Source organism: Patiria miniata, unplaced genomic scaffold (genome assembly GCF_015706575.1).
Source record: "Patiria miniata isolate m_02_andy unplaced genomic scaffold, ASM1570657v1 HiC_scaffold_8, whole genome shotgun sequence".
NCBI classification, from domain to species: domain Eukaryota; kingdom Metazoa; phylum Echinodermata; class Asteroidea; order Valvatida; family Asterinidae; genus Patiria; species Patiria miniata.
Genome location: NW_024037075.1, coordinates 7,962,554 through 7,988,348, shown reverse-complemented (window position 1 = coordinate 7,988,348; position 25,795 = coordinate 7,962,554). Strand labels below are relative to the sequence as shown.

At 45.1% G+C, this 25,795-nt stretch overlaps 2 protein-coding genes across 3 annotated transcripts in view; both read right to left on the bottom strand.

Moving 5' to 3' along the window:
• Positions 1-25,795, bottom strand: part of LOC119719831 (60 kDa heat shock protein, mitochondrial-like) — a 32,645-nt gene that overhangs the window by 5,944 nt on the left and 906 nt on the right. The window contains exons 2-8 of one of the 2 annotated variants that reach the window (XM_038189326.1): positions 11,499-11,692; positions 10,632-10,967; positions 9,602-9,791; positions 8,663-8,831; positions 8,284-8,383; positions 838-945; positions 93-230 (exon numbers count right to left, since the gene is read on the bottom strand). In XM_038189326.1, the coding sequence (XP_038045254.1) occupies positions 93-230; positions 838-945; positions 8,284-8,383; positions 8,663-8,831; positions 9,602-9,791; positions 10,632-10,967; positions 11,499-11,687 (1,230 nt within the window). In that variant the 5' untranslated portion in view covers positions 11,688-11,692. Of the gene's footprint in view, positions 1-92; positions 231-837; positions 946-8,283; positions 8,384-8,662; positions 8,832-9,601; positions 9,792-10,631; positions 10,968-11,498; positions 11,693-25,795 lie in introns of those variants that run through there. The other variant, XM_038189327.1, reaches the window with a different exon arrangement.
• Positions 12,041-20,731, bottom strand: LOC119719832 (zinc finger and BTB domain-containing protein 41-like). The gene is made up of 2 exons (XM_038189328.1): positions 20,323-20,731; positions 12,041-14,209 (listed from the first exon to the last, which is right to left on the bottom strand). The coding sequence occupies exon 2, from the start codon at positions 14,204-14,206 to the stop codon at positions 13,364-13,366; it is 843 nt and encodes a 280-aa protein (XP_038045256.1). The 5' UTR covers positions 14,207-14,209; positions 20,323-20,731; the 3' UTR covers positions 12,041-13,363.

Here is a 25,795-nt window from a genome sequence, read left to right as displayed (position 1 = left end):
AATTTCTTTTAAAAAAAGGCAAAACTGTCAAACTTTTTCTTTTGACTAGAAAAGTAATGGAAAAAGAGTTGGTAGCCTGCAATGTTGTTTACCTTTAATACTGCCACTCCATCAGACAGCTTGGCAAGTCGCTCACTAAATTTCTCCTTCTCATACTCGGAGGTTGTTTCCTCAATGTCATCCTTGATTTGAACAATACGGCGATCCAAGGCTTCCCGATCACCTTTACCCTATTCACAAATGACAAGGCCATGTGTGCATTAGAAGAGACCGTTCTACAAGAATACAGAGTCAAAGAAGAGCCCACTCATCACTGTTATAACAGCATTACAGAAAGAGTACTTACTGTTTATAACCAATAATTATCAAGCCCCTCATTCAGGCTTGATATTTTCGAATGCTTGGCAAATGCACTAGAGGATCACATCCATGCTGAAAATCCATTCTAAACATTTGATTTTTCCCCCAACGTGACTAAAAAATCTTAGGCAAACAAAGCAACGGTTTCTAGCAGTGTTTATCTAATGGTTTTTTGGTGATGAGCACACAACTTTACTTTGTGAGTGTGGTACTTGTCATGTACAATTATAGTAACTTTCTCTCTAACAAATAGGAAGAGAGTACACTGGAACAAGACGCAAAAATGAATATCTTTTGTACTGGTTTACAAACTAGCCTTAAATATGTAAATGAAATGAGTTCAAGTGTAATATTGGAAATGTATTTATTAACAAACAAGAATTACTTCACATTTTATAAAAACTTTCAATGACCATTTCAGGAACTCAAACATAAAACCCGTCAAAATACAGAATAAACCCGTTAGGAAGTACTCACTTTGAGTATAAGTGTATCATCTTTAGTGACAGTGATTTCACCTATCTGGCCAAGGTCCTGCAGTTGGACATCTTCGATCTTGACATCCATGGCTTCATCTCCAAACACCTGAGAACAACACAATGTCAGTTCAACTTCTTATTAAGAACAAGTTCTTGTCCACATTATTAGATTTCACAAAACAATATAAGTTCTGGCTGTAGTGATCCTCTTTTGGGTGAGACAATCTATGCTAAGACATGTAGTTTCAAATTTACACGTGCAAGTTGACCTTGAAGTTTGGGTTCTGGTATGGTTTGGATCTTTGTCATTACCAAGAGGTTTGGTTTCAGGTTTAGCAGTAAAAGGAAATGTATGCTCTGGCTAAATGAAACTAGTGTTTATCTACTCGTCAATCACCAGCAAGCATTATGAGTTCAGCAGGCCTTTTCCCGGACCCAGCACATTTCAGTGTTTTTTCCTAGTACTATGGATGAATTATGAGGTCTCCCAATGTGCATACCAACTGATGCTGGATGTTTCTCCCCCTGGTTTGTAACACCAGACACATTGGCGCTGCAAATGAGCCACAGCATTCTGTACCAGTGTTGGAGGTCTTGAGGCCTCGAGGCCGATTTTCATGGCCTCGGCCTTGGAGCCTTCTGGCGTCAGCGAATTGGTCGAGGCCAGGTCGAGGCCGGCTCGAGGCCGCCCATTTTGATGTGTTTTCTATTTCAATTAATTTAAATTTTTTACCATATCTAACCTTCGAGATACTGCCACAGTGGTTTCGTGAAACGAAAGCATATACAATGTACGCACGAATGAACACTGGTAATGGTTGCATTGAACGTACTCGCGTACGTAGCGTCTTCGCCTAGGCTGCGCTATGGCCGTATATGCGGGGACAAAATCGCATCCGAAGATCAGAACAGCCAATCAGAGGGCGCCTCGATTATTTATGCTGAGTTGTACATGTAACTGCTGCCATGTTGGCTGTTCTACTCTGCATTAATAATATGATAGAGCCCTGTGATTGGCTGTTGTGAATGATCCTCGGATGCGATTTTGTCCCCGCATAGGCCCTATACGGCCCTAGCGCAGGTGATGCACGTGTGTACGTTAATGAACTGAGGATTTTTTTGTACACACCCGGAGTTGCACCGAAAATGTCTCTTTTTATCTTGTTCAACTTGATTCTTTTCGCATTTTGCATGGATCCTCTGCTGCAATAAGAATAAATCTACAGTCACATAGGGGACTTTTTATTTGTAATTTGAACGGAAATTGAAATCATTTGCAAAAATAGCAAAAACCGCCGTTTAAGTCAGGGGCTTCGTTTCCATGTCATACCAATGACGCCATTAGCCAAGTAACGCTGGAAATTTCAAGCTACACTTGTCCGACGTACGTCCCTGAATATGAGTGAACGTCACAAGTGCAGTAGCCAAAGCGATAATGGGACAGGGAACTGAAGTGAGATGAATCAATGAAGAACTCAGAGGAGATTATTCTGTTGTTTCGGTCTGTTTTGTTTTGGTCTGTTTGTTTCACAGCTTCTGTGTCTAGCTTCTTGTTGGACAGTGGAAGTGATTCATCAGCGAATCGAACTCGTTTGGGCGTAGCCAGGGATTTCATCTGGCTGGGCATCTCACGTAGGTGCGAACGGTTGCGACGTAGTCTGTGTCCATTGGGTGTGGTGACTTCATATGATCTAGGTTCCTTACAGACTGTTGTGACTTCACCAGGCAACCAAGTGTGGTTCTGCTGGTCCAGGATTCGCACTCGTTGGCCAACATAGAGTTGCGGGAGTTCTTTTACTGCTTGTTTGGCATCATGGTCGGTCTTCATCTTTTGTCGTCTTGCCTCTAGCTGGTCTCTGATATCCTCAGCTTTCTGGGGGTTTCCTTGCAGGTGGTTGTTTGGCAAGGTAGTTTGTATCGGTCTGCCGAAGAGAATTTCAGCTGGTGACGGTAGTTTGGAGTCCACAGGGGTTGCACGGAGGTTCAAGAGTGCTATGTCGACATTTTGTCCAGACTTCTGGCATTTCTTGATCACTGACTTGACGGTTCTGACTGAACGTTCCACGAAACCGTTTGAACGTGGATAACGTGGAGACGAAGTTGTGTGCTTGATGCCCCATGTGTTACACATGTCTTCGTAGTGTTTGCCTACAAATTGGGGGCCGTTGTCTGACATAACCTCAGCTGGTGCTCCAAGGAGGCTGAATGTGTGTGAGGTGATGCCAGCAACTGCTGCACTGGTTGTGCTGTTCAACTTGTGAACAACAGGGTACTTCGAATGATAGTCAACTATCAGTAGATAGTTGTCTCCGTGGATTTCAAACAGATCAGTGCCAAGTTTGGTCCAGGGGGTCGAAGGTACTTGATGTGGCTCCAATGGTTCCTTTTGCTGTTTGGGTTGGGATTCCTGGCAGTAGGAACACGCTTTGACAAGTTCATCAATATGGCGATTGATGTTGGGCCAGTAGACCGACTCTCTGGCTAGACGTCTTGTCTTCTCTATACCCATATGGCCTGTATGGAGCTGTTGTAAGATATCCGTCTGAAGTGAGTCTGGAATGATGACTTGTCTTCCTTTGAAGATTATTCCCCAGGAGATACCAAGCTCGTCCCTGTATGGCCAGTAGACCCGTAGGTCTCGAGGTAGTTCCTTGACGGAGTCTGGCCAGCCACTGTATATTATCTGACACAGTGCACTTAGTACAGGGTCTCTTGCTGTTTCTCTCTGCAGTTGCTCTTGCTTAGACTGCCCAAAATGCACAAGGTCCATGCACATGGCGTCTTGGCCTTCATAGACATCAAAACTGCTGACCAGTCTGTCTAGGGGTATGTCATCACTCTTTGTCGGGTTTGGCAATCTGCTTAGGGCATCTGATAGCGTCATTGTTTTCCCTGGTCTGTACTGTACGTCAAAGTTGTATCCTTGCACCTTAATTAGCAAGCGTTGCAGACGAGGTGGTGCACTCGAGAGGGGTTTCTTCCAGATCATCTCAAGTGGCTTGTGGTCAGTGTGGAGTGTAAACTCTTTCCCGAAGAGATAGCTATGGAACCTGGTGATGCCGAACACTAGGGCTAGTGTTTCTCTCTCTATGTTAGAGTAGTTGGCTTGTGCCGGGGAAAGACTCTTCGACGCGAATGCTATCGGCCTGTTGTTTTGAAGGAGGCAGGCTCCCAGACCCTTCTGTGATGCGTCGACTTCCAGCACAGTGTGTATCTCTGGGTTGTAGTACTGGAGACACGCTTCAGTGGTGATGGAATATTTCAAGGCTTCGAATGCTGCTTGATGGTCATCCTGCCACAGATATGGCACATTCTTCTTCAGGAGATCCCCGAGGGTCGCTGCTTTGTCTGCCAGGTTAGGGATATATGCAGAGACGTATGTGATCAGGCCTAGGAATTTTTGCAGGTCTTCCTTGTCCTGAGGTGTTGGAATGCTGTGGATGTCCTCAATTCTGCCTGGGTCCGGCCGGATGCCGGTGTCGGAGTACAGTGACCCAAAGAAGTTGATTTGGTTGGTCTTGATGTGGCATTTGTTGCTGTTGAAAACTAAGCCTTCACGGCTGGCTGTTTGAAGTAGATTCAGGAGGTTGGCATCGTGTTCTTCCTCAGTACGGCCATATACAGCAACATCGTCAGCAATGCCGACGCATCCTGGGACCTGTTCTATGATGTCGTCCATGCACTGCTGGAAGATGTCTTGGCTGATGGAGAGACCAAATGGAAGGCGCTGGAAACAGTACCGGCCAAATGGCGTTCGAAAGGTGGTCAGCTCTTGGGATTCTTCCTCGAGCTTGACGGCCCAATACCCAGCTTTAGCATCAAGCTTCGAGAAGAATTTGGCTTGAGAAAATGCTGGGTTGAGTTCCTCCAGTGTGGGTATTTTGTGCGGACATCTCTTGCGGCTCTGGTTCAGCCGCTTAGGATCCAGACAGACCCTAAGTGTCCCATCTTGTTTCAAGCTCGTGGTTATCGAACTACACCAGTCGGTGTGATGGGTGACCTTTCTAATTACACCTTGCTGTTCCATCTTGTCGATCTCTATTTTGAGCTTCGGCTTCAGGTGTATGCTACACTTCCTGGGCGCGTCAATGCTCGGTTTAGCATCCTCCTTCAGATGAAGAGTTGCTCTGGCTTTGAAGTTTCCAATTGTGTCAAATTGGTTAGGGTACAACCTCACGAGGTCGTGGACCGACTTGATGGTGTCATGTGACAGATTTTGGGGTTCACCTACTCCTGGTTGTTTGGGTGATGCAGGGGGTTGAGGTGACGATTCAGTGGAATGGATGGTGACCACTTCAAGCTCGCTGCACATGGGCAGGCCGGCTATGGCTGGTCCGGGTACATCTACGACGTAGAATCTGTTCTTTGTCCACTTCGGTGTCTTGTAGCGGCATAAAAGCTCAATGCACCCTAGGCATACAATCTCTGTACCGTTGTATGCCATCAGCTTGGACTTCACAGGCTGGACGAAAGACTTCCATCGACTTCCATACATCTGTTTGATCGTACGGAGTGGCAACGTGTTTCCTCCGGCTCCAGTGTCAACTTTTGTGATTAGTCGGTGTTTGCCGATGAGGTCGGGGCAGATAACGTCAAGCGTTGTGTATGCCTCCCTGTTGTTGTCTATCGAGCTCATGCAGAGGTTCGAGACAGTAACTGTGTGGAATACTGTTTCATATTCCTCTGAAGCTTCTGCTGAATGGATGGGTTGTTCATCTCTGTTGGTGTCATTTGGCTTCTGCTTGCCGGCATTGGATCGACTTTTGGATCTTGGTCTGCGAGTTGTATTTCCTCGCGATGGGCTGCGGCCACGTCTGGACGGAGATTTGCCCTTGCGTTTACCCTGGCTTCGGGTCTTTCTGCAGAATTTGGCCCAATGGCCCTTGGAACCACATGATTTACATGTGTCCCGGTAGGCAGGACACCGTCTTGGTTGGTGGGATAGACCACAGTTGCCACAGGTTCTGCCAGTGGGTCGGAAAGCATGGACAGCTGTATGTGACGCCTCCAACGTCTCAAGGCACTTTTTGCCAGCAAGGATGGCTTCGTACTTCCGTCCCTCTTGTAGCATGTCATCGATGCTAAAACCAATGGGTTTGTCTAGAAGATCTTTCTGGAAAGATTCAGATGTGGTAGACGCAATCACTAATTCGATGATGCGTTCCGTCATTTCCTCTGGCCCGAAGTTACATTCGTGTGCCTTTGCTCGGCATCTGTTGACAAAGTTGTACAGGGATTCATCTGGTTTCTGGCGATACCGCATAAGCTCCAGGCGATGTATGCGGAAGTTCACTTTGATGTGTAGCTGCTTCTCGAACAACTCCCATAACTGGTTGGGGATCAGTTGTTCTTCTGCTGACAGGCTTGAAGAATTTATCATTTTGAGGCCTCCAGTTCCGACTGCTATTTGTATCTTAACAGCACGCTTGGCAGGATCGGTGATTTCCTGGTCCCTGAAGCTCAGGTCCATCCGTTGTTTAAAAAGCTTAAACTCTTCTGCGATGTCTGTGGCACCCCAGTTCATTTCTGGGAACTTGGCCATGATGCAGGGCTGTGGGATAGAAATCTCTGGGATACAATTCAATATGCTACAGCAAACGAAATTGTAAACAATAGCAACTGCAATGTAGCTTAAAGGTAAGTGCTACGATTAGTGATCACAATAAATCACAACAATATAATTATTTCAATAATAATTTTGACTATTCAACAATATATTTGTCAAAACACATATTATTGTTCATATATGAAATGTCCAGAGTTCTTTTGGTGAGCAGTCCTTTCTCCAAGAATGTCCAAACACAGTTTGTCCTGCTGTTCCACAGAAATGAGCGATGTACTGTCAGATTTCCAACTTGACTTGATGTCCCGTACAGGCCTCCGTAGATATGATTGATGCACAGTTCCGGCACTGGCGGATGAATACGGCGAATGTTCACTGTGATGAGCGGGAAGCGCACAGTTCCGGCGATGATGCGGAGTGATAGGGTCAAAGGTCACACTTGACGTAAAGATGCGTGAAGCGGTTCACAGGGCTTGTGATGTTCACGGAACTATTTGTTCATACGCACAGCTACAAGAATGTGTGCACGATAGCAAAACAATGTTTAACAATATGAAGGTGATTCAAAGGTGTACATTGTTGCGTGAACTGGCTGGGTGGGGGGGGGGGGGGGGGCTGATGATCACTCCCGTAGATCAAACTTTTGACAAAGTTATTGTAGTGACTTGCCTTGGTCACGCGATGGTGCGACGGGCTGGTCCCTGACCGGTCGACCGTGTGTACGGGTCGAGTAAGCTCGGTCGAGTCCCGGTGCGGTCGCGTCAAATCGGAGCTCGATCAGCTTTCACTCAGCTCCACGAAAAAGACGAAAAAGTCCTCTGTCGCTATGATGCCGATGGTCGACTCGGGGAGAGGGGTTTTCTCTTGTCCGTGCTGTCCACAGCACGGTATAGCGGTCCGTCTCAGCGTTGGCTCGGTGATGGCTTAGGCTTGGCTCAGTCCGGCGAAGACTCCGGGCTAGGCTACGCACGCAGCTGAGTTTCAGTTACGTTGCGTGCGGTGTGCAGTGGGCTTGGCTACGGTGGGTGTGCGGCATACAGTGTGTGATGTGGTGCGCTGAATCTACGCACGCGGCGAGTACATATGGATATGTACAGTTCACACTGGCGATCACAGCGGAAACGTTGTTGTCGCGGAGACAATTTCTGCTGCTCTCCGGTAGTTTTCAGTTACTCTGCTTAGTTGAGAGTGATGGGTGTTCTCTGGCCTTTTTCACCACCGCTGCCACCATGAAGTGAGATGAATCAATGAAGAACTCAGAGGAGATTATTCTCAGGTTCTGTGCCACTGCAGCTTTATTCATCAGACATAATGTAAGCGTGAGCGCGGGCGAACTGTTCACCTAATGTGCTTGCGCGCATACAAAGTAGTGCTCATGAAGTATCACAACAGGAACCAACCCGTTCTTCGCATGCATGCCTTGTGCAACGTACGCAAAGCATGTCTGTCCTGTGCTTCAGCTTTCCACGTGCGTGCATGATATCACTCAGTTCATCAAAATGACCACGAATTCTTGGATCATCCAATTTGGCTGCAATGGCTACGAACAATTTGAAGATCATGGCAAGAGGAAACACATTGCAAGCTGTAAATTTTGTAAGCCAGGCACTCCAAAACTCAGTGAATTCAACCAAAAAGATGTTAAAAATCCAACAAAATCTTAGCCTTGTTTTAGTGATTTATATTTGATTACGTGTTTTAATAGCTGGCCTCGGCCTCGGAGGTGGTGGCCTCGGCCGTTGTGGCCTCGACTACAACACTGATACCCCACAGGATCCACATTCTCCTGACTTGCATAAAATACTGTTCTTTTTGTTGCTATCTTTCAACAAAAATCCAAAATCAACTAATTGAGTTGTTTGCAACAACATGACTACCTACCAATCCTCCAGTAGCTATGGCCATATCATGTAGCTGGTTCTTCCTGTTATCTCCAAAGCCTGGTGCTTTGACAGCAACTACCTGCAAACCAACCTTCAGCCTGAAATCACAACAGATACCATACAACATGATAATTGACACAGTCATACCCAAAACCAAAACACAATTTCATTTTGTAAAATTAAAAAAAGGTTGTGCTGACAAACATTCAGGGATAAAGTGGATTCTGACATTTTTGCCTGAAATCTGAGTTACAAAGAAAAGTATACAGGCATGTATGGTGTTATTCACAAATGAAAACAGCCTGGAATCAGGCAACGGCAGGACTTACATCCCAACACATTGCTGCATATGAATCTGGTTAATATGTGGACTTCACCTGTTTAGAACCAGTGTACTGAGTGCTTCTCCATCCACATCTTCAGCTAAAATGACTAACGGTCTCCTCTGTGCATTAGCTAACTCCAGGGCAGGCACAATGGCCTGAATGCTAGAGATCTTCTTCTCACTCAACAGAAGCAGGGCGTCTTCAAAGAAAACTTTCTGCCCTGCAATTACAAGTGGATTCATGTATCAATCATCATAAATATGTTTCAACTGATTAGTTTCAAGTGTTCAGTTAATTCATGCCATATATAAATGAAAAGTGACTGAATTCAACAAATGTTTATAATGAAAACTATTTTTATGATGAAGATTATTATTTCAAATAGAGCTTGAATTTCCATTCAGCTGGAAATATTTTTTAGAAGCTATCTACAATTCCTCACCCTCGCAGTAAACTAACGTGACCCACAGTAAAACTGTACTCCAGAACTTTGAGATCAAACCAACAATGTCTTATGTCTAATTCTTCTATATCTACAGAACATCTCAGGTGTTTTTAATAAAAGTGACTGAAATGGTTTTTTTTGGGATATGATATTAGGTATTACAGTATCCCAAGTCAAGTATACTTTAAATAATTGGCTGTCCAGAAGTACCATACAGATCAGTACATTAGGCCATTGCATACTTTCCATCTCACCAAGCCGTGTTGAAATCAACACTTCCCAACTGTGATCGCTGCGGAACTGGGTCTGATATAACATGGGTTGACAAGGCATTCCAGTCATACTTACATTGGTGCGTGCATGGGTCTAGGCCAAAGATTGTGGACTTTTGTTTGCCCGGGAAGAGCCTCTCAATTCTAGTCCCTCCCAGGAATGAATTTACCAGCGTAGAGTGTTAGACATGTGTAGAAGTATGTTTGATTTTTACGAGTGTGACAGGGGTTCCTGATACCTCGGGGATCAGCCCTGGGCCTATTGATTCTTACCTTTAGCAGCGTTGATGAAGTAAGGGGAGATGTAACCTCTGTCAAACTTGAGTCCTTCTATGACTTCTAGTTCATCATGAAGTGTCTTGCCATCTTTGACAGTAATTACACCATCACGACCAACACGCTTCATAGCTTGGGATATCAGGCCTCCAACTGCTTGGTCCCCATTGGCTGAAATGGTTGCAACCTAAAAAACAGAATCCATTTCATGGAATGATTAATACCAAAGATGGACTTCAAATATGTTCCAGTTGGTTTTCTCAACCAGAAGGTTCATTAATTTGAGAGGAAATGGGGATGAGGAGTTAAAACTGAATATATTAGTTCATGAGTCATGGGTCACAAAACAAGAACATGAATAAATGTTACCCCAGACACTCTTGTTAGAATAAGCCGAGGCTAGCACTGATGAATAACTGTAACCTTTGCTATATTGAATTTAAACAAAGACAATCAAACTAAAGAACTACATTGACCTCCAATGTCTCCCCAAGCATAACAATTCCCCTCTTTGTAGCTACAGTTGAGACAGTACTCCTGTATGGTTGCGAGAGCTGGAGTCTTACTTCCACCCTAGAAAAGTCTCTTGATGGATGCTACACAAGAATGCTGAGGGCAGCACTGAACGTGAGCTGAAAAGGGCACATCACCAACGCTGTACTCTAAAGCGGGCTCCCAAAAGTTACTGACAAAATCGCCAACAGAAGAATGAGGCTTGCTGGCTACTGCGTGAGACACAAAGAGCTAGCAGTTAGTCAGCTGGTGCTCTGGGAGCCAAGACACGGTAGCCGCAGGAGAGGACGTCCACCCACAACACTTATCAACACACTGTGTAGGGAAACTGGGATAGAAGGGACTGCTGAGATCAGATCACTAATGGAGGGCCGTGCAATCTGGGCATCCATTGTAAATGCTTGGTTGAGGCTGCCATAAGTAAGTAAGTACATTGAATCGGATACTGAATGTATGATTGTATGGAATTTGTGTCAAGATATTAAAAAAAACAAAAAACCAAGCACAATCTTACCTGCGCTATTTCCTCTGGTGTAGTGACAGGCTTGGAGAGTTTCTTGAGAGCATCAACCACACAGTCCACTGCCATCATGACTCCTTTACGGATCTCTACAGGATTAGCTCCTTTACTGATGTTCTCAAAGCCTTCCCGAGCTATGGCTCTGGCCAGCACCGTGGCTGTTGTGGTCCCATCTCCAGCCTCTTCATTGGTATTATTGGCCACGTCTTGTACCAGCTTAGCACCCAAGTTCTTTTGTTTGTCCTTTAGCTCAATAGATTTGGCTACAGTTACTCCATCCTTGGTGATCTTAGGGCTACCCCAGCTCTGCTCAATAATCACATTACGACCCTGGCAAGGATAAAATAAAAGGAACAGTACAAGCTTGAAGCAAGTCAACTTGTATGGCCTCTCTGTCCTGACTTACCAGTCAATGGTGAAGTCTTATTATTCCCAGGAATAGATCACAAATATTATTTCAAATGTGGAATGTATATAATTCTGTTCACCCCTTCTCCAATTGACCCTAACCCTCCATGGTATTTTAGCTAGAAACTCTGCTAAACATGCAACACTTGTCAAAGTGGGAAGCCCACCCCATTTAGTGAGAATCAACACGTCAAAAATCACTACTTTCCATTGTGTACTTACTCGACACAGTGCTAACTCAACCAGAGGCCTTGTTTGCTCAGTCATCCATGGCAATGACAAAATGAACTTAATACCGCTGAATAGAGGACATCCTGAACTTTTTCCTGATATATGTCTTTTTTTCTGAAATATTGAGTGGATTTGTGATAATTTACATTTAAAGATGGGTATAATTTTTAAGACACTGTGAAGATACAACATTGTCAAATGGAAGACTATTACTATTAGTACCTTTGGTCCAAGTGTGACTGCCACAGCATCAGCTAGGAGATCAACTCCTTCCAGCATCAATGCTCGACCCTCTGCACCAAACTTGATGTCTTTAGCATAGCAACGTGTCAATGCAGGTGCAGCGTATGAGGAGGAGGGTGCTAGAGCCCTGGCCAACACAGGCCTCATGATAGCTGGTAGACGCAACATGGCCACTACACAGGAGGCAAAGATAAACAGCAATTTGCATTCATGTACGTGTTAACCTTGTATGAAAATTTGGGACACTCAATACTGCGGATGAGAGTCCCAAAACCTAAGGTATTGAAAACATGCAACGCAAGAAAATAGACTGGCACCTGAAACAACCAGTCCAACACAGCTTCAGTACAGCATCAATCAACTGTGCCAGAAGAAACGTGGCAAGTTAGGAACTAGTCTCTATTTATTACACATTTCTCCATAGTCAGTCACTGCCTAATGACACTGAATGAAGAGGTCAGTCTTTTCAAATAGTTAGACCATAGTAAGCCTGTTCGGTATGACGATATTTCACGATATTGTGACGTTCTTTCCTCCCACAAATTATTTTATTGAGTTGCGTGCGGGAGCGGCTCCGCACGCGGTGGGGATTCTATATGGGCGGCGGGTTCTCAACAACCCGGGGGGTGCGTCCGTTTGGGGAAAATATATCCCCACTTGCAGGCAAACCCTATTGGACAAGCAAGTAATTGACAATCGGAAACAAGATATAACTTGTACTACTCAATGCACCATTTAATTCGCACCAAATGAATCGGAGGTACATGTACCTCCAAGCACAGTTACCTCCAGTCACCTCCAGTTACCTCCGGAGGTGATCAGACCTCCAAATGGTTTCCAAATAAATTATTCACAAGATTTCTGGCTTATATTCTCTCCTAAATTTCACCTAAAATATGCGGACTTTGGATAACTGTGCGCTGAATTACCCCAAGCTAGACTTGCCCTAAATTAAATAGCTGGGAAAAGTGTCACGATATAAATCACACTATTTTCTACTCACAATATTAGTTGTGGAGATCAGCGCACGTCCGCTCAAAGTGACAGCAAAATGGCAAGTGAAGTGCGCCGCGCCTACGGCGTACGCGTAACCAAGCTCCTTAGCAACTTTAAAATACGCGCTATAAATTTGGCTTCAGTAAGCGCCCAACTATGCGGTTTGTGCATGCAGTGCAATGCCAATGCGCCCAATTCTGCGCCGCACACTAAAAGAGCCCAACGCGCAACAGCGCTTTCGCTGGTACCCTGTACCGCCAAGCACTCATGCTTGCACGCTATGTACATTTTATGTGCGCAGCTAAAAACGCCCAATCTCTAATTTCTATCGCCCAATGAAGACCAGCTGCCAGAACTAAAGAGAATCGCCGCGTGAGAAGTAAGTCATGAAAGTGTTTACCAATTTGCGCTACATAGCCCCACTCGAAGCCTGAACGGTCCCCGTTCACTTAGGCTGAAACTCTAACAAGCAAATTGGTTAAAAAGGTGAGGGATAAAGGCAGCAATTATTTTGTGATTAAACAATTCAGCAATTCTAATTCTTTCAAGACATTTCCTTAAAAACATTGACTCTATAGCTAATTTCACCGATGACCAGAGTCTGTTGATCCTCAACAAAAACACTTGAACAATGAATTCGTCAACAATTATCTGAATTAACAGTAAAACATTAACTGGGACGATAGAGTCCTTATCCGCAACACTTAATATTTCAGAATAAAATAAAAACACTTAGACTCTCTTGTTGATTAACAGGTGGCACTAGAGTCCTGATCCGCAACGCGACGAGGAACAATTAATTGAAGTTAAAAGTTAAGTCCAGATAGACGAACTTGAAGACTTTGGATCTACTTGCTGCCGGCTTCATACACCCTGGTCCGCGTCACCTCGGAAACCTTGTCGCCGTTGCGGAAATTCGTCTTGGTGACGACCTCTGTCACCTTGGTCAGGCCGTTGTCGATGGCAATATTGAGCAGGGATGATTTCTTCTTGGTGACCTCCTCTTCTTCGTCTGAGTCCTCGCTTGACTCACTTGACGAGGCCGAGGCTGTAGGCAGATTTTGCTGTTGAAGTTGGCTTTTCAGCCAGGCTAGGGGTTTCCCGCTCACTGGTGCCGAAACCGGGCTAGGTGTCTTGTTGTGGGTGGGCAGCGGCTCCTCAGCGGTTGCTGGTAGTAAGGATAGTGATGCGGCTGGCGAGATCACCACCTCCTCAGCTACTGGAATGTCCATCTCATTCCAGACACTGCATGGTGTAGGCTGAGGAGGTGCCACATGCACCGCTTCTCGTGGTGTGGGTGGAACTGTAGCTGGATATTTAGCTGGAGCATTTACTGTCTCCGGGGGACAGCTCGCCGTTGCTGCAGGTCTTGCCCTGGGGCTGTAGGACACTTTTGCGATATCCCTCCGCTCCATCCAACGGTGACTGTGTGGTAGCTGCCCCTGAGGGCTGCTTGAAAAATGGAGGTCATCCATGTGTTTCGGATGTACCCTTCTGTAGTGTCTGCGAAGGTTGTCCCGCCGTTTAGACTGGAATTCACACCTCTGGCAGTCGAGGTATCTGGGTGGGCCATGGCAATCTTGCAGATGCCGGTAGAGACTTCGTCTCTGCAAGAATACTTTCGGGCACTTGTTGCACCTCAGCAACCTGCTCTCGTCCAGATCGTCTGGAGTGGTCATTGGTAATGGCATAGTCTGAAATAAGAAACAAGAAGAAGAGAGGGTTTAGTAACATTCATCACCCTCTAACAATCCCTGTACCTCTTGGGTACTCTACGATTTCTTACTGGCAACTGCCGTCGTTTTACAGGAGGTACACCGCTCATCAAATCGGAGGGTTTCATAGAAGATTTTGGAGGGGTCCTCACCCACTCATTCAATGCCGCAATGTTTTCTTCAGATTCACATTCCTGAGTTCCCTCATTGACATTGTTAATTACCTCCATGGAAGCGGCTTCAACCGGCTCTTCCATGGCCTCACTCTCATTTCCTGACTCATTATCTACACACTCAATAGATCTGTCTTGGGGAGGGATTTCCATCCGCTCATTACTGATTTCTTCATGCTCACTTATTAGGCTTTCGTGCCTGGGTTCAGTCCAATTTTCAAGGGTTTTGCCCTCATACAGTTTCAGCCGGTCAAAGTGCACTACTTTTGTCCGTGCCCTTTTACTCTTTTGGAGTCGGAACACTACATCCGAAAGTTTATCAACTATCAGATACGGGCCCTGCCAACGACTTTCTAGTTTTGGACAGACTCCCTTCCTCTTGGCTGGGTTATAAACCCAAACAAAATCTCCTTTGTTCAGCGGTTTGCCAGACACATTTCGGTCGTAGCCTCGCTTCTGTCTTCTCGTACTGGATTTAAGATGCTCACGAGCCCGATCGTGAGCACTCGTTAGTCTTGTTCGTAACTCTTCTGCATAATCCAAGTCGCCACTCGCAGGGTGCTCGAGGTGAACAGTCAATAGATCAATCGGCAAAGCCGTTTCCCTGCCCAACATCATCATGTTGGGTGTCTCTCCTGTGCTTTCCTGCGGAGTGGATCGATATGCAAATGTTGCATATGGCAACTGCAAATCCCAATCCTTTTGCTGCCTGTGAGGCTCTATCATGGTTGCAACCATGTTGATGAGGGTTCGATTGAACCTCTCTATCAGTCCATCGGATTTTGGATTATAGGGTGTGGTTCGTGTTTTGTGTATACCGAGTGTACGGCACACTTCACCAAACACGTTTGCTTCAAAGTTTCTTCCCTGATCAGAGTGAAGTTCTGCAGGGACCCCATATCGGCAAATAAACTGGGTGACAAGGACCTTGGCAACTGTTTGTGCTGTTGTGTCCACAAGTGGATATGCTTCGATCCACTTTGTAAAATAATCGCCCACTACCAGTATCCAACGATTCCCATCGTCGGTGATTGGTAGCGGGCCGATTATGTCCAGTGCTACTCTTTCCATTGGATGGCCAACTGGAACCTGCTGTAACGGTGCTTTGTTCCGCTTAGGTGGTGATTTCCTCTTTGCGCATCGTTCACACTTCCTGAGGAAGGAACGGACATCTGCGCGCATGCCACACCAGTAGTAGCGACACTTTACTCTGGCCAGTGTTCGCTTAAACCCAAGGTGTCCACTTGTTTTTCCTGCATGCAGTTCTTCCGTCACCGCTTTTCGTAGCGACTCAGGAAGTACAATTTTCCATTTCAGTTCCTTGCCATCATCAGACTCCCACCTGGTGTATAGTACATCATTGTTGATGTGTAACTGATCCCAATGGCGCCAATAGGTCTTGATGGAAATTGACTTCCCAGAAACGGTGTTCCATTCTGGCCTTTCTGTTGAATCTCTTTTGGCCTGGATTACCCAAGAAGTGGAGGAATCCTCTAGTTGGGCCTGCGTTATGGCTTCATTGGTTATTTCTGGCTGTACCTTTGTTATTCGAACCACACTCTCGTGTACTGCCGTTTCTGACTCATTCTCTAGAGTCCTTCCGCATTGTCTACATGGTTGCCTAGATAGGCCGTCTGCATTGGAATGTTTCAAGCCTGGTCGATGTACAATTGTATAATCGTACTCGCCAATGACTTCCAACCACCTAGCCAACTGACCTTCTGGGTTGCGAAAGTTGATAAGCCATCGCAAGGAGGCATGATCAGTTCGGATGATTATCTTCCGTCCGTACAAATACTGCTTGAACTGTCGTAAGAAGAAGATCACTGCGAGTAGTTCTCGCCGCGTCACACAATAATTCCGCTCGGGTTTAGATAGGGTTCTGCTAGCATATGCAATCACCCTTTCACTCCCTTCTTGAGTTTGTGAGAGCACAGCCCCAATTCCATCCCCACTAGCATCAGTGTCCAGTATATACTGGCCCTCTGGCTTGGGGTAGGCTAATATTGGTGCCTCTTGCAGACACTTCTTGAGGGTCTCAAATGACCTCTCACAATCTGAGTCCCATATGAAATCCCGAGACTTCTCGGTAAGTTTGTGCAGGGGCTTTGCTATGTCTGCAAAATTTCTGATGAAGCGCCGGTAATAAGAGGCCAGTCCCACAAAACTTCTAACCTCTTTGACGTTACCAGGCGTTGGCCAGTCTCGAATGGACTTGGTTTTGTCTGGATCAGTGGCGATGCCACTCTGCGATACTACATGACCTAAATACCTCACTGTTTTCTGAAACAGGAAGCATTTTGCTGGCTTTAGTTTCAGGTTTGCCTTTCTGAAGCGACTGAACACTTCTTTCAGGCGATCCAATTCCTCGGTGACCGTTTTCCCATACACGATCACATCATCGAGGTACACAAGCAGTGTCTGCCACTGCAACCCTGCGACTACTCTTTCCATTAACCGTTCAAATGTGGCCGGGGCGTTGCTGAGCCCAAAGGGCATTACTTTCCAATTGAACAAGCCTCCTCTGACCACAAATGCAGTCTTTTGTTTCGCTTCGTCATCAAGCTCAACCTGCCAATATCCGGAGGATAGGTCTAATGTGGAGAACCATTTCGCTCCGGACAGGGCGTCTAGGGAGTCATCTATCCTTGGAACAGGATATGCATCTTTTATTGTAACTGAGTTTAGCCCTCGATAATCCACACAAAATCTTTTTGTGCCATCTTTCTTAGCAACAAGAACCACATTCGAAGCCCAAGGGCTTTCAGATGGTTCTATGATTTCTCTTTCTACAAGACCTTCAACCTGTCGGGATATTTCTTGTTGATTGCATTCAGGTTGTCTTCGCAACCGCTGCTTCATAGGTCGGGCAGTGCCCGTATCGATGGTGTGTTTCACCAGGTTGGTCTGACCTAGATCGGATTCACCCTTGGAGAACACATCACCAAACTCAATTAGGAGTCTCTTGACCTCGTCGTGATAACGAGGCTCTAAATTCTCAACGCTTCTGTCGTAGAGTTCTCTGAGATGTAGTGGGACGTGCACTCCCATGGTAGAGTCCTGCTTGCACTCAGTTTCAATGTCACTTTCCTTCACTTCTGTGAGGACTCCAGCTGTAGTCCCACAGCGGAGTACCCGTTTGTTTCTACTTGGGTTTAATACCCTTAGTCCAACTGTGTCTTGGTCAGTCCTTACAAGTGTTCTAGCTAACACCAAGCCTCTTTGGGCAAGCTCTCCACCATTGCCTATTGGCTCTATTATTCCAAGTTTGGCAATCCACTCTTGGTTGGACTTTACATGCCCCAGCACTATAGCTTCATGCCCAGGTGGTATAGTAGTGGTTGTGTCCACCACTACCCGATAACAGAACGAGGACCCAACTCGATCTGTACAACGGATCTTTTCACCATGGATGTGTAAGGATAAATCATTAAGATCTAATACTCCTCCGGTCGGGAGAAGATAATCCATGCCCAGAATTCCTGGGATCGGCAAATCGGCCACTATTGCCTTAACAAGAGCAACTGTGTGGCCAACCTCAATGTCAACTTCAACTGTACCCATTATGTTGCCCATAAGGCTACCTCCAGCCTGACGAACTTGAATATGGCTTGTGTTTAATTTGGGTCGTTTTTCCATAGGGATCTGGGAGTAAACAGACTTCGATATAATCGTGTCTGTCGACCCTGTATCTACCAGAAATTGTACACTGATAGATCTTAACACCCCTCGTACAAATAACCCTTCTTTGGGTTCCTCTAGGGGAACCGAGTTTGTTTCCCGTTTTTCTAACTCTGGTTTGGATTCTGTCCTCTCTGGGGGACAACTGGTTGACCCATTTTCTGGAATAGCGGTCTTTCCATGGGTCCCGTGGTAGACCGCCCGGCGTTTCCCGAACGATTTCTCGGGGAGGGACACTTTCTTGCAAAATGCCCCCATCCTCCGCAATTGTAACAAGTCAACACCTCTGATTGTGTAGCGCCTCCAATGTGTACCTCACTATGAGGTATTCCCATCGGTTGGGGCGCCTCACTCACTGTCTGGAATTTATCCTTATCTGAGCGAAATGCTTGTTTAGCTGGTCCCAACTGTGGGTTTCCCTTGTTTTCACTCGCTCTACAGTATTTGGGTTTTCTTGGCGATGGATCTCTCTCAGCTTCCATTCGCTCAAAGTTTTCTGTTGCCAATGCAGCTCTGATTGATTCGTCAAGGGTTTGGGGCCTCGCCCTAAATATGCCCTCTCTGATTGACTGGTGTTCAATGGCATCAGCAAAGTGGACCCGTGCTAGACGGTCCCGTCCACTTTCATCGAACTCGGGGTAGGCTAGGGCCACTAGCTCCATTATTGCCTGCCCCAACTCTCTCAGGGATTCTTTCTGACCCTGTCTGCGCGTTCGCAATTCCATTAAGAAATTTTCGGCCATTTGTCCCGGCCCGAATTGCGCTTCGAGTTGATCTATCAATTCTTTATACTGGAGTTGTCCACTTTCTCGGTTACAACGCCCTAGCACTTTCAGTGCTGCTCCTTTTAAGCTAGCTGCTAAAAACACAGCCGATTGTGCATTGCTCCAGCCGTTTGCTGTTGCACATGCTTCAAAGTGCTGACGGTAGTCTTTCCAGGGACTTTTTCCGTCAAATCTATCCGGCATTATATTCGGCCGACCACCACGTCCGGTCATTGGATGCAATCCAATTTCATCTCTCTGTCCTGTCCGTACAGGCTCTGAGACTACGGGACGAGGTGTGGAGGTCACAGGCCCTCCATAACCTTTAACCTGAGGACCTCTTATAGCCACACGGCTGTTTTGATCCTCACTTTGTCTGTCTTTGCTACTACATTGCATGACTGTATTTGTTGTTAGGGGCACCGTAGGACTGATCCCAGTCGCATACCCCGACGTTTGGAGCTTCAACTCCCCCATTAAATCTTTGAATTTCACCTCTGGATCATCCTGCACCTCCGGGAGGTGCAATCCAGGCATTTCAACATTATTCCGATTTATAATCGGTTTATCTACTTTGTTCGGCTGGACTTTCTTATCCAACGCCATGCTTCTAAGTGTGTATCGGAGCTGCTCTTCCTGCAGCTGAATTTCTTTTTCCAGCTCCTCTAATCTCATTGATATGAAATTAGGGGCGGTTCCATGGGGAGGTACACCACTCTCACCTCCGGAGGTGACTGTACCCGAACCTGATATGACCTCTCTGGAGGTCCTGTGGTCCGCCATAATATCCCAAGCCCCCTTTTATTTGTACACACAACTGCAAAATAATTCTCAAATAACACACACTCTATATAGCACCTCCGGCGGAGGTACACAAATCAGTGAGGCGCTCACACTCGGAAGAGGTAAGCAAACACACACACAAAAATACAACTACTTGCCTACCAATACTAAATTTTTCCCTACAAGAATCCCACTTCTGACACCATTTGTGACGTTCTTTCCTCCCACAAATTATTTTATTGAGTTGCGTGCGGGAGCGGCTCCGCACGCGGTGGGGATTCTATATGGGCGGCGGGTTCTCAACAACCCGGGGGGTGCGTCCGTTTGGGGAAAATATATCCCCACTTGCAGGCAAACCCTATTGGACAAGCAAGTAATTGACAATCGGAAACAAGATATAACTTGTACTACTCAATGCACCATTTAATTCGCACCAAATGAATCGGAGGTACATGTACCTCCAAGCACAGTTACCTCCAGTCACCTCCAGTTACCTCCGGAGGTGATCAGACCTCCAAATGGTTTCCAAATAAATTATTCACAAGATTTCTGGCTTATATTCTCTCCTAAATTTCACCTAAAATATGCGGACTTTGGATAACTGTGCGCTGAATTACCCCAAGCTAGACTTGCCCTAAATTAAATAGCTGGGAAAAGTGTCACGATATAAATCACACTATTTTCTACTCACAATATTAGTTGTGGAGATCAGCGCACGTCCGCTCAAAGTGACAGCAAAATGGCAAGTGAAGTGCGCCGCGCCTACGGCGTACGCGTAACCAAGCTCCTTAGCAACTTTAAAATACGCGCTATAAATTTGGCTTCAGTAAGCGCCCAACTATGCGGTTTGTGCATGCAGTGCAATGCCAATGCGCCCAATTCTGCGCCGCACACTAAAAGAGCCCAACGCGCAACAGCGCTTTCGCTGGTACCCTGTACCGCCAAGCACTCATGCTTGCACGCTATGTACATTTTATGTGCGCAGCTAAAAACGCCCAATCTCTAATTTCTATCGCCCAATGAAGACCAGCTGCCAGAACTAAAGAGAATCGCCGCGTGAGAAGTAAGTCATGAAAGTGTTTACCAATTTGCGCTACAATATTTCGATTTGATTTTCATATCGGAAATCGTATCGATCTCATAAAAAAAAAATCGGCACATCGTGGAATTCGATATGCTGAAAAATATCGCGATATTCTTTTGTAGTACCGCTTTTGTAACCATATAGTCAACCCCTTGAGTTTTAAAACTGTCGCTAAAGCGCTCCCATGAAAAACCGCAAATTCACTGTTACCGCATTGTACCGCGCGGTCTTACCTAATCATGGGCAGAACCAACTGACTAACGTCACGTGTATTGGATTTTGCGTCTTCCACGTGGCAGTACAAACAACACAATTTCACCCCACATACCAAGTGCCGAAATCGTAATCACGTGCGTAGTTAACCGAAGGGAAACAAAGTCTCTGACATTTCGCAAAGAAAATACTGTGCCTGTTTCATTTTGACGGAAATGTGAAGTTGTACAGACAGACAAAACACCGCAAATACTTGAATTGTAGATTATGACGTTGAGAAGTGAATGTTTCGTTTCGGTGTGCGGCCAGAGGAGACACCCCGGGTCCGCAAATTTTCTTTTTCCAGCCAAAACGACATCCGCATACGCACGTTAAGCGCCCTCTACGATACTTTTATGATACATGCACACCATATACATGTATTAGTTTCCCTTGATTGAGGCGAGCAGTGCGACAGCTCAGTCAATAAAAATTTTGTGTTTTACACCGCGAGGTTGCAGGTTCGATTCACGGTATTGCACATGAATTTTTTTTTTTCATTTTCTAACCTGAGGCTTGGGAGGATTTGTTTAAAAAGGGAAATAAAGTCCGAATTTCATATATTTAAAATTTTTGATTTTCTTCTCATGTTTTTAGAAAAGTATAGTCCAAAACGCCATAGCGTATTGCAGATGTCGTTTGGGAGAAGAAAAAAAAATCGCCACTGGGCCGACTCCGCGCAGGCGAACTAGATCAAATTTTCCTGCACGTATTTTCCTGACTCGTTCCGTCTCTTCCTTGGTTGTGCCCGGGCACTTACACTTGCTTAGTGCCAAAACTGTCCCAAACCCAAACTTCAGCAACAAAAAACGTCGTAAACCAACTGTTCAATCGTGCCTTTTATTTCGTTCACAGAACAGAAAATGCATCACAAGAAATTGGACTGATCCATTAATTTTTGTAAAGGGGTGCTTCACCCTCATTTTGGAGTTTTTCGAAAAAAATCTTTAGAAAAAAAAATATTTTGTTAGTTTGTAACGATGAAGAACTTTTTCTGAACCAGGAGATATTTCGGACTCCATTAAAAAAAATATTATTTGTAATTCTGAAAAGGTGGAAATACTGGTAAATTGTTTTCAATGAAGCACACCCTTGCCGCAAATGGTGCGGGCTGTACTATGAGTGCACGTGGGGATCAATGCGGCGTGCATTGCGTGCTAGTGCTTCGTTCTTTCCTCGCGATAGGATTTCTATTTGCACATTTTTATCCAACATTTCAAGGTAATTTTTTTTGATATTTGAATGTGGAATTTGTTTTCTACTTAAATTGGCAAAGTAAATGAGACTCGAGTCAAATAAAATTGACGATTTTGTTCAGGACATATTGGGGTTTTTTTCGCGGCAGTGGATCGTGACTTCGGTCGTGTTTTTTTGTTTTGTTTTGTTATTCCATTGTTCCATGAATGGAAAAATGACGGCATCACGATAATATCGCGATATCCGATATATTTTTTTCACGATATGCCGATTTAAAAATAAATGGATATCGAACAGGCTTAGACCATAGTTGGACATGTACCAGTCTATTTTGGTGAACTTAGTCTAGTACTTGGGCAGAAAAAAAAATTACTTCTGCTTCCGATTACATACCTATCAAAATTAGGGTCGGTCGTTTGGAAAAAAAAAAATTTGCCAATTTTTTTTGTGCAGATTGAATGGGGTATTCAATTATATGCGAAGTTTTAGCCTGAAGTATTTCCATTGCACAACGAAAACTATACACAAAATGGCCACAAAAAGTGAATAAAACCTACCTTAATTATTGTCAATATATTTACGTTCGATAATTCGTAAAAAATAATGGAAAATTTAGGTCGTTCGCACCATATGCACAACGCTAGTCAAGACGGGAAGCTGGCCAAAACTCCGAAGTGTGTGATGCACTGTGCATGTGTGGCCCGCGGCCGACAGACCTCGTTTTTATGGTCGAAATTTCTTTCGGGAACCACGCAGCATTGTATCACTCCAAATACGAGTAGTGCAATCTCAAAATGAACTCTTGAACACGGAAAATACATACACAGACAGGCTAGATCAATTCTGTGAATTAACTTGCAAAATGTTCTTTCTCCATCGGTGTTTTCTTGGCATTTTTATGATGTCGAATCCGACCAGTTGACAGTGCACGTGCCTGCAATGCATAGCCATGCTAGCGCTATCGATCGCAAAGCCATGACAGACTGGTTACCGCATTTTCATCATGTCTTCTTTCAAATTGGCCCCTGCGCGGCGGGAACCAGTCGTTGCTGCATTGAGCAAGGTTTACGCGTGTGATTATAGTCACCGTGACATCGAATTGCAAAGTAGTTATAATCGCGAAGCGAATTTGTAAAAATAACGAAGGTTTCTTTTGAAAAAAAATAGCGAATGTAAGTAAGAAAACAAATAAATACAAGCATTTATTTGACGCAAAAGGGTTGTTGAGAGGTATTTTGTGAAGACAGAAAAGACAACAGGTTTTTATTTTTATTTATTCAATCATTATTATTATTATTTTTTAATTGCTGATACATTTCTTAGGGTCGCAGCCTAAAAATAGGGTCGGTCGGGTAACCGGAAGCAGAAGTATTATTTTTTTTGGCCTTAGTAAAAGACAGTAGGGAGTTAGGGTTTTAATTAAGGTTTGCATAAATGTAACACAAAACTGACTTTAGGTTGATGATGTTAATTTGGTTCCATCTTTGAAATTAATTAAATCTTTGAAGAAAAGTTAATACTAGAGAAAGTGCTGAGGGAGAGGGGGTGTGCTGGTAGGTGGGTGGGGGTGGTTTCAAGGGGGGGGGGTTCTAAAGGCATGAAAGGGGGAGGGAGATGCACCCCCCCCCCCCCCCCCCCCCGAGGTCTATGCTTCTTGCAGCTGAAGATACATCAGTTGACTTGCAGTTCACATAAACATGATAATTGATATAAACTAAACAACTGTAGAAAACCTCCCAGTACATTACATATGTACATGTATATGGAGTGAAAGACATCAATATTATTAGATGTTTGCCAATCTCCTGAGCTGAGCCTTAATTTTTAGAAACTTGTTTCGAAGTCGAAACTACACATGCTAGGCCTACAATTAAAAAAAAAAAGACTCCCCCCTCAACAAAAAACCCCCATGACAACGATTAATAAATTCTGTATTTATTCAGTTCCAAATGGACAAATGATTATAAAAAAGGTCTAGGCTACCATACCTACTGACTACACTGAAGTAGCTTGGAATACCTTGCTCTAAGCATGCTAAGTCTCTCCCTTGCCCAGTTGCCAATGCATGAGCTGGAGTAACTATAGAATGCAGGGCCACGCCATAGCCCAGGTTGGACGAAGTCTTCATTGCATTACGACTAACGTCCAGGATGAGAATTCTCTTCATAAGACCACCCAAAATTTGGACCAGATTTTTGTTACGTTTTACCTCGTTACAGAAGCTTATTTCACGCCTACATTTTCTATGTGTCCTTACCTATTGGGCCGCTGGGTTCAGGAATTCCATATGTGATGCTGACCGACATTAATCAGGAAAATAAACTCTAAAGCAACGTTAAACTTGTACGTGTTTGTAGTCTCTTTTCGTCAGTTTATTCCCAGAGTCGTACGTCATGTACATGTACGTGCGTACGTACGAAAGCGCGCACGCACGCTAGTGCCCTCATTTGTTTAGTTTTGGTTGGAACCGTGACTTCACTCCAGCCAACCGATGTCGCGAAAACGCTCAACAAATGACCAAAGCCGAAACGTGTTTCTGGTAACTGGCGCGAAAACACGCTCGGTCATTGGATTAGTGACCGCGCCTTCAAGTAAGTGCGCGTGCGTACGAGGGTGGTTACTAAGCAAATCGCGCGTGCGCACTGCATATTCATGCTGCATAGTCTGGCCCCCGGACCAGACGTGATATGAGCGTCGAGAATAATTGTCCGGTCTATATCTAGGGAACCAGACTACACGCTGCATAGACGTACATCATGTACGACTAGAATAGACTCGGCGGTGAGAAACTGATAAAAAGAGTCTACAAACACGTACAAGTTTAACGTTGCTTTCAAGTTTATTTTCCAGATTAAGGTCGGTCAACATCGCATATGGAATTTCTGAACCCAGCGGCCCAATAGATAAGACTACATAGAATACTACGACGTAAAAATTAGCTTCTCCAACAAGGTAAAAATATTGAAAATACTGGTCATAAATTTTTTCGCCTGGTTTTGAGCACTTTATACCCTGGACTCCCTCCGTTACGTAGGGATGAAAGGGAGTCCACCTGGGCTAGGCCACGCCAGAGCAAGGGTTTTTTTTATGTACTTGGAGCCTTGGATTGAGGCTGGGGTCAGTGGGCAGCGTGATTGACGTGTGCAGGACGCACGCCGCAGGCCCAGTGGTAGTCCGGTTCCCAGACCAAAAGATTCTGACTATTCCTGGATCAGGAATAGTCAGAATCTTTTGGTCTGGGAACCGGACTACCACTGGGCCTGCGGCGTGCGTCCTGCACGCGTGATTGACAGGTGAACGATCTGCGCGAGGGCATTGTTCAGTTGGACCATGGAGATAGCTCCATGGTTGGACCAAGTTGCCAAGAAGGATCCAGAAAATGTCATAAATTACGCAGCAGCTGGGCAACTGACACTGGCAGCAGGTTCTAATTTTGTTATTAAGAGGGTAAGTGTATTTTTAAAGCATAAATGAACTGTGTTTGAAGTCGCAATGTGGAAATCACTTTCAAAATTTCGGCGAGTCAGATTCCAAGATGGTGGACGTGTGGCCTATGTTTACGGAGGCAGTCCAGTAAACTGGCCACATTATGGGGCTACAGTCGACCTAGCTCCGAAAATCGATCGTGGAG